This window comes from Otolemur garnettii, unplaced genomic scaffold (assembly GCF_000181295.1).
Source record: "Otolemur garnettii isolate 467f Iridium unplaced genomic scaffold, OtoGar3 scaffold00225, whole genome shotgun sequence".
NCBI classification, from domain to species: domain Eukaryota; kingdom Metazoa; phylum Chordata; class Mammalia; order Primates; family Galagidae; genus Otolemur; species Otolemur garnettii.
Window position 1 is genome coordinate 2070051 of NW_003852620.1, and position 8406 is coordinate 2078456.

The following is an 8406-nucleotide window of genomic DNA, read 5'->3' on the forward strand; positions in this document are numbered from 1 at the left end:
TCCAGGATTAAATGAGATAGTATACATAAAGTTTTAAAATTCTGCACATGGCGCACCATCACGTCTTATAATTTTTTTTTTTTTTTTTTGAGACGGAGCCTCAAGCTATCCCCCTGGGTAGAGTGCCATGGCATCATGGTCACAGCAACCTCCAACTCCTGGGCTCAAGCGAGTCTCCTGCCTCAGCCTCCCAAGTAGCTGGGACCACAGGCGCCCACCACAACTCCTGGCCATTTTTTGGTTGCAGCCATCATTGTTGTTTGGTGGGCCCGGGCTGGGGATTCGAACCCGCCACCTTAGGTGTATGTGGCTGGTGCCTTAGCTGCTTGAGCCACAGGTGCCGAGCCACGTCTTATAATTTATTCAACAGAAGGTTATTACAATTTTTTTTTCCAAACAGATTTTGGACAAGCTGTGCTCTTTCTGGGGTGGTAACATCATAGTCTCATAGACAGTGATCTGTGACAGGTTGAATATTGAGCCTGTGGCACTCAACGTTTGTGTCCCTGTGCTAGGGACAAATCAATACGATTTATTTCTTCTAACTCCACAGAATGTGGCTGGGTCACGAGGTGGGTGCTGAGACTGAGACAGCGCTCTGCTCCTCTACCAAGGGAAGTCAGGTGGAGGCCTGACAGGGGATGGGAGCAGGGCCCAGAGCTCCTCTCTGAGGTTAAGTGGGGATGTGACCAGAGGCTGAACCCTGACTCCTGAAGCTCCTACAGGTGCCGTGGTCCCAGCCTAGCCGCCTATGCGCTTTAGCCTCCTGGGCCCTCAGAGTGGGCTTTCAGACAGGCCTTGTCCGCCCCAGAGGTCTAGTCCTGGCTCCTCCTCCTCCTTCTCTCATATCCCTCCCAAGGAGTCTCTTGAACGATCTCCCTTGCAATAGGTATATAAAGGCCACAGTCTGGCTTAGAGGGGACCATCTGTACAGCTCAGTGCCACTGGAGGATGTCCAACTCTCATCTCTAAATTTCTCCTTCTTGGTACTTGTGGGTGCAATCTAGTTCTAGAGCTCCCAAGGGTTACTTTGTGTCTTGGGGCAGTAAAAATATGTCCATGGCACTTCCCTGAGAGGAGGAAGAATTTTTATTTTCAGGCACACTTCAGCGTTTGCCCACTACCTTTTCCTTGGCCGATGCAGATGGCTGATGTGGAAAGCCTCCTTCCCCTTTGCTCCAGCTGCTGGGTTGGGTGAGCTTTGGAGCCTCCGAGTGGCCTCCTGTTCTAGCGGCTTAGGAAGACAGATACTGGCTCACCTTGCTTCTCTCACTTTCTAGGACTAAGAGCCCGGAAGAGGACGGCTTTCTTCCAGGCCTTCCACTTTCCAGAAAAGCCATGCAGCTAGAGAAAGTAGTAAAGACCAGGGGAAGCCTGTTCTGTAGACCAGAGTCTTAGGACATCAGAGAAGCTTCCAGGGGTACTGGGTGTGTGTGGACTATTGCTAGAGGGCCTTGGGCTGGCATTCTGGATCCTGGACACTGTACACTCCAGAATGAAGAGGAAAGACTGATGTTCGTGGCTGGCATGAGAATACGGTGGTGTCTAGGGTCTGACAAACCAAAGTGACTCTGGGCCTGTCCCTTGAAGCTGTGGTTTTAGGAAGTCAGATTTTCTCTCACAGCCATGAGTATTTAAGACAGAGAGCTGCGGCTTGGTACCTGTTGCTCAAGCAGCTAAGGCGCCAGCCATATAAACCTGAGCTGGTGGGTTCGAATTTAGCTCGAGCCCACCAAACAACAATGATGGCTGCAACCAAAAAATAGCCGGGCGTTGTGGTGGGCACCTGTAGTCCCAGCTGCTTGGGAGGCGGAGGCAGGAGACTCACTTGAGCCCAGGAGTTGGAGGTTGCTGTGAGCTGGGATGCCAGGGACACTCTACCTGAGGTGACAGCTTGAGCTCCTTCTCAAAAACAAACAAACAAACAAACAAACAAACAAAAACAGACAGAGAAGCACTTTTTCACACGTTATCAACAGCTATTGAACCCCAGGATTTGGAGCTAGCATCCTGTTTCCCTTGGCAGAATTAACCCTTCTCTCCTCTGTGCCACCCCATGATAGCTGGCCTTGGCTTGAGCATCCGCCCCAGTTATTAAATTTTGCAGAGAGAGGGCCAGGTACTTCCCTGGGACTTCTCTTCTTGTCAGTGGACCCTAGTTCTCCATCGCATAGTTATCTTTTCTTCTTCTGCACCTCGTTTTGTCATGGCTAGCTTCTTGCAAGTTTTAAGAAAATGGACATGAAAGGCAATTTTTGTTTTTGAGTATTTCAAAGCTGAAAATAGGATATGGTGGCAGAGACCCCTTTAATCCCAGCTACTTGGAAGGCTGAGGTAGAAGGATTACTTGAGCTCAGTAGTTTGAGACCAGCCTGGACCACCATTTCCGTGGCCATAAATCCTTGGCCACCACCACCTTTGCTAAAGACCATAGAACCCCATGCATGACACTAATCGACAAGGAGAGTGCCATGTTGGCACACTGGCCCCACGGAAGACGGGAGGCTTGGCGTCCCTATGGGCTTCCGGAATGGGCTGAGTCAGCGATATGGAAATGTAAGGATGCCTACTCCCCTCGCAACTCTTGTCCAGTGGGATCTGAAGATGAGTATATGCATATGTGCTTATCCTGTGGAGCCATATGTGATACTGTGTCCCCAAGAGTCAGATACATGAGGTTAAAGCCAGCATGAAACAATTAGATGGCTATTAATCCCATTCTGGAGATGACTATCATAATTATTTTGACCTAATTAAAGGTTTTTCCTATACATATGTAAAACATTTATTAAAAAATAGAGATTCTACTATCAGCAGATTTTCCTATTTTTTTTTTTTTTGGCTGGGGCTGGGTTTGAACCTGCCACCTCCAGCATATGGGGCCAGCGCCCTACTCTTTTGAGCCACAGGGGCCGCCCTTCCTATTGTTTTTATTATTTATTTATCTATTTATTTATTTATTTATTTTTTGAGACAGAGTCTCACTCTGGCACCCTGACTGGAGTGATGTGACATTATAGCTCACAGCAACTTCAAGTTCTTAGGCTCAGTGATCTGCTTGCTCTGTTTTTTTTTATTTTTAGTAGAGAGGGGGGGTCTCACTATTGCTCAGACTCGTCTCAAACTTTTGAGCTCAAGCAATCTACCTGCCTTGGACTCCCAGAGTGCTAGGATTACAGGCCTTAAGCTGTCACCCTGGGTAGAGTGCCGTGGCATCGCAGCTAACAGCAACCTCCAACTCCTGGGCTTAAGTGAGTCTCTTGCCTCAGCCTCCCAAGTAGCTGGGACTATAGGTTCCCACCACAATGCTTGGCTATTTTTGGTTGTAGTTGTCATTGTTGTCTGGCAGGCCCAGGCTGGATTTAAACCCGTCAGCTCTGGTGTCCGTGGTTGGTGCCTTAGCCATTTGAGCTACAGGTGTGGAGCCCACTACTATTTTTAAAAGCATTATGGCACATTTAATTTTTCTATATATAAGTACTGCATTTTTGTAAACAAATGAATTCAAAAGATTCAATCACATAAATTTACCACTTCAACTTTGTTCCTTGTCAGGGATTCCAGTATTATTAAGAATGTTGAGATTAAAATCCTTACGCATGAGTCTGTGTGTATATCTCTGATTCTTTTTAATTTTTTTTAGCCAGAATTTCACTCTGTTGCTCTTGGTAGAGTGCTGTACTGTCATAGCTCACAGAAACCTCAAACTCTTGGGCTTGAGCAATCCTTGCCTCAGCCTCCCCAGTAGCTGGGACTACCAGTGTACACAATCATGCCTGGCTAGTTTTTTCCATTTTTAGTAGAGTCAGGGTCTCACTCTTGCTCAGACTGGTCTTGAACTCCTGAGCTCAAGCAATCTACCTGCTTCAGCCTCCCAGTGAGAGGATTATAGGAGTGAGCCACGAGCCCTGCCTGATTATGTCTTAAAGACAAACTTCTAGCAATAGTTCACCTGCTCAAAGGGGCACGGTCTGCTTCAAGCTGCTATAGGCCTGTCTCTGGTTGTCCTGTTTTCCCTCCTGCAGCAACAGCTTATGCTGAGAAGTCTCTAGACTTTGGCTTTCTGCTGGTTTGGGAGAAACCGTTGTGCATGGGTGTTGCTCATGCAGACTTGTGGTGCTGCCTGTCCCACAATCTGCTACTGTTTGTTATCTGTTTTGTAGCAATGAGTGAGTGAGAGGCAATCTGTCCTGTAGCTCAGATGAAAGCTTCACAGATGGAAGATATTCTCTTATCAAAGTGGATCTTGAGGAGCTCCCTGTGTGGCACCAACTGCCTTTTTTTCTATCAGATATCTAAACCAGGGGTGTTCAACCCAGGGTGAACTTACCCTCTGTCACCCTTCCCTGCCTCACCCCGCCTGGAGACATGAAGCAATGCCTGGAGATATCTTGAACATCACAGAACATGTGGTGTTGCTACTGGCATCTAGTAGAAAGAGGCCAGGGATCCTCTTGACATCCTACAACTTGTTTGATATTCACAATGTTCTTAGTGATTCTGAATATTACTAAAGATCAGTCAGAATTGGTATAGGGTTGATGATTAAGGGAAGGAAGGATCTGATTTATTTTCTTTTTTGAGCTAGAAATAGGGATCCTGCCTTTGCAGGACTCATGGATCCTGAGGCCTGCAGCCTTCTCTCTTATTTCTTTCCCTAGTTTTTCTTCATTGTCTCTTTTCTGTTTTTTTGTGTGTGTCTGTTTCTCTGTCTCTGTCTCTCTTACACACACAGAAGCATGTGCATGCGCACGCGCGTGCACACACACACACACACGCACACACACACACTTCTTCCAAATCTTGTAGGTGCTTGGGCTGGGAATCAGATCACTGTGTTAAGAAGAAGAGAATTCCAGGTAGTCAGCACATGCTTGTGACTGCATGCTGGGTCTTTATTGAGAGTTCTACGACCTAAGGGAACCTGGTGGAGCCTCAGAGACGTGGCCAGGGACTGAGAGGCAGGCCAGAATGAATGGCACAAAGAAACTCCCCTGCTTGGGTCCAACTCCAGATAGCCTCTCTTACTGGCCCAGGCTCCAGGGTTAATTTGACTTCAGGATCTTGTTGATCCAGGGCCGGTAGGGAGAGATCCGGGTGAAGACAGCAGGGGGCTGGGCGTTATGCCGTCCATAGGACACAATGCCCTGGGCCACCCCAGCACACAGAAGAGGGCCCCCAGAGTCTCCCTGTGGGGCAGAGAGAACACAAAGTGATCCAGGGAAGTCCTGGTCTCCTGCCCTTGGGTCCCAGCTCAGGGTCATAGTCAGACCCAGGAGCACTGGCTTCTCAGGTTACACGTCTGACTAGACCAGGTATATATCTGGGGCAACCTCCCCACTTTCTTCATGTCACCCCATCCACCCTGCACAGCAGATGGGAATGAATGGTTAGACACTGTCCTGGGCCATGGGAGGATGGACAATGCCAGTTTTCTCAGTCCTGTGATCTCAAACCCTGATGCTGGCTGACAAGACCCCATCTCCTTCCAGGAGAATTCTGGTCCCTGAACAGTGACCAAAATATGTGGGGATGTCTAAAGTGGACCCTGTTCTCTGTCTCCTATAGAGTGATTTGTGGAGAGGAACCTTGGTTGGAGGCTCACCTTATACGCGGAGTTAATCTTCTTGGGATTGCCCACGCACAGCTGGAGTTTGTGCTTGAAGTCGCTGTAGTGGCTGCAGGCCCAGGGATCCATGAGTCTCTGCTTCACCTCTTGCAGAGTGTCTGAGCCCGGCTTTATGACACCCGTTCTTCCCCAGCCAACCACCCGGCACATTCTCCCAGGTGGGACAAAGTAGAACTGGGGTGGGAGGGGGAGTGGGCCCACGGCTAGGGTCAAGTTGGCTTTCTCCTTCAACTGTGAAGGGAATGAGGGCTGTTAGCCTTATAAATGGACCCTGAGGCAGTTGGAGGCTATAGGGGTGGCGGGACAGAGCAAATTGCTTCATGTTAGAGCAAGTGCTACCAAAACTTCAGTGCAATGGTGATCTGGAGAAGAAGCTTAGGAGAACAGGAGTAGACAGGGGAAAGGAAGACGTCACCTTCAGTAACATGATGTCATTGTGCAAAAGAGAGTCGTCATATTTTGGATGAGGGAATTGCTTTATAACCTCCAGCTCCTGCCACGTGTCTTCTTTCTCTTCTATGTTATGTGCTCCAAGGGTGACCTTTATAGACCTGTAGTGAGGAAGAGAGAAGAACAAGGAGAAGCAATGATGGCTTGGGGTTTGTCCCAAGATGTACCCATTCTGAGAAAAGGGGACTGGAGCCTCTCACTGGACTACCCATCTCCCCTTTCTTACGTTGCTGTGGCATTTGGGGACTCAGATTTGCTCAGGGAAGAGTTTTTTCAGGGAACAGACATGATATCCAGGAGTCTCTAGAATTACTGAGGAATGAGCAGCCTACAGAGGACTCAGGGGACAGGGTTCACTTCCTAAGTCAGGGAGCCCTAGATGAGGGCCAGCCCCCTGATGTGGAGGTATCAGAGGCATGGGGAAAATGTGTGGGGATGTCTAGAGTGGGCCCTGTTCTCTGTACCCCATAGAAAGGATGAGTTAAGGAACCTATAAAGGCCAATGTTCTTGATGAGGCTTTGAAGAAGTGGGCTTGAGAACTGGATGGGGCCTTGAAAAGTAAGTCGCATGTCTTATGTGTTGGGGAAGAGTGAGTGGGGTACTTTAGTGGGGTATTTGATCAGGGCCTCCTTTTCCTCTGAAAGGGTGCTGAGCTCACCATGACTGAGGCTCAGGGCACCCATTCAGTCATGAGAACAATTTTTTTTTTTTGAGACAGAGTCTCACATTGCCCTCGGTAGAGTGCCGTGGCATTGTAGCTCACTGCAACCTCAAACTCTTGGGCTCAAGTGATCGTCTTCCCTTAGCCTCCTGAGTAGCTGGTACTACAAGTGCCCAGCACAATGCCTGGCTATTTTTTAGAGACTGGGTCTCATTCTAACTCAGGCTGGTCTTGAACTCCTGAGCTCAGGCAATCCACCTGCCTTGGCCTCTCATAGTACTAGGATTACAGGTATGAGCCACCGTGCCTTGCCATTCAGTCATGAGAGGAATTTTTTTAAGCCCAAGCCTTGCCTCTCAGGAAAGCTGACGTAGGCCCAGGATCTCATCTTCAGGTTCCAACGCAGGTGTATCCCTTGTTGCTACTCTGGTTGTTTTTCTCCCATTTGGGGATAAAAGAACCCTGTTGTCTCACCTTCCTGCACAGTGAGCAGCTGTGAGCACAAAGTCCCGTCTTATCAGAAAACCACCGCAAGATAGCAGGAAACCATGGCGACTGGCAATTTCCAGGTATGCCATATAGGGGCGGGAGTGCGGCTTGCACTCAGTGCCCCCGATGATCTCCCCTGGAACAGAGAACCGCGGGGTTTGAAGGCAGGCACTCGTTCTCTCTCTCGAGAATGAGCAAGTTGGGTTAAGGCTGAGAGAGGCCTCCCTTGAACCTCATCCTCACTCTTAGTTCTGCTCATCTTCCCTTCATGTTTCTTGTATCTGCTTTCCCCACCCATAACCTCCCACAGGAATTCACATTCCTTCATCATGGCACAACAGCCCTACCCCTGCCTTGATTGCCATTCAGACGGTTTTCACTCAGATTCCTCCCACTCCTAGCCTGCCTTGGCCCACCCTCCTCTCTCTCCATGTGGCACAAGCTGTCCAGCTTCCTGGCTTGCTTTCCCCATACCCTATGAGTGGAGCCACAGAAGGACAAAATCACAAGGCAGTCTGTAGCCCTGAAGCCCAGAAGTTTAAGAGAACACGCCCATTTTCCTGGAGATATCCCTCTTCTTCCCGTTTGCTCTGGGCTTTTGCCCAATCAGTGTAGGATTCCTTGCTTCTGGGACCTACCATAGGCTGCGAAGAATGGGTGCAAACTTCATTTTGGGACTCTTGAAGACAGATTTTGGGACCCTGTTCAAGAGTCAGCTATTTTCAGACAAGGTATCTTTTGTTTTAAGAGCTGATCCTGCAGACTACAGAGGCAAGGACCCCAATACTCACCAGCCTCAGCTCTGGAGCACAGGAGCAAGAGCAGTGGCAAGAGAGGAAGGTGATGCATCTTTCCAGAAAGGCTTCCTGGGTAGGTCCTGGTTTTACTTTCCAGTCTGGGGTTTTATATCTCCCAGAAGACTCTGGAGGGGCTGGGCTTGTAACCACAGGAACTGTGTGGTAATATTTTCTTCTCTCACTCTAAGTTGGGTATTTTTCTCATCAGAGATTCCCCCACAATCATTCTCTGGTTTGCTAGAGCGGAAGTTGAGGCCCAAACTCTCTAGTTCTAGCTCCCAGAATGAGCCCTCAACCATGCAGCCATATCTAGGGGGGAGGTGGGAAATGTGGGGACCATGTGTCTTCTAGTTAAGAAAGCTAATTAAAGGCCCATAAG

General features: G+C 48.8%; 1 protein-coding gene across 2 annotated transcripts; it reads right to left on the reverse strand.

Moving 5' to 3' along the window:
- Positions 1 to 4996: 4996 nt before the first annotated feature.
- Positions 4997 to 8099, reverse strand: CMA1 (chymase 1). 2 transcript variants are annotated; one of them, XM_003801980.3, is made up of 5 exons: positions 8022 to 8079; positions 7216 to 7366; positions 6045 to 6180; positions 5606 to 5860; positions 4997 to 5189 (listed from the first exon to the last, which is right to left on the reverse strand). In XM_003801980.3, exons 1-5 carry the CDS (start codon positions 8077 to 8079, stop codon positions 5046 to 5048), a joined length of 744 nt encoding a protein of 247 aa, XP_003802028.1. In that variant the 3' UTR covers positions 4997 to 5045. The 2 variants fall into 2 exon arrangements, with proteins under 2 accessions (XP_003802028.1, XP_012668277.1); XM_012812823.2 differs by lacking the exon at positions 7216 to 7366 and having other exon boundaries at positions 8022 to 8099.
- Between the last annotated feature and the right edge of the window lie 307 nt (positions 8100 to 8406).

Bases quoted from the DNA above. Each gene is read 5' to 3' on its own strand.
- CMA1 (XM_003801980.3), bottom strand. From the start codon at position 8,079: ATGCATCACCTTCCTCTCTTGCCACTGCTCTTGCTCCTGTGCTCCAGA. The intron at 7,367-8,021 runs GTGAGTATTGGG...TCTCTGTTCCAG, and splicing joins GTGCTCCAGAGCTGAGGCTG to GGGAGATCATCGGGGGCACT. The intron at 6,181-7,215 runs GTGAGACAACAG...TCCTCACTACAG, and splicing joins GCTGCTCACTGTGCAGGAAG to GTCTATAAAGGTCACCCTTG.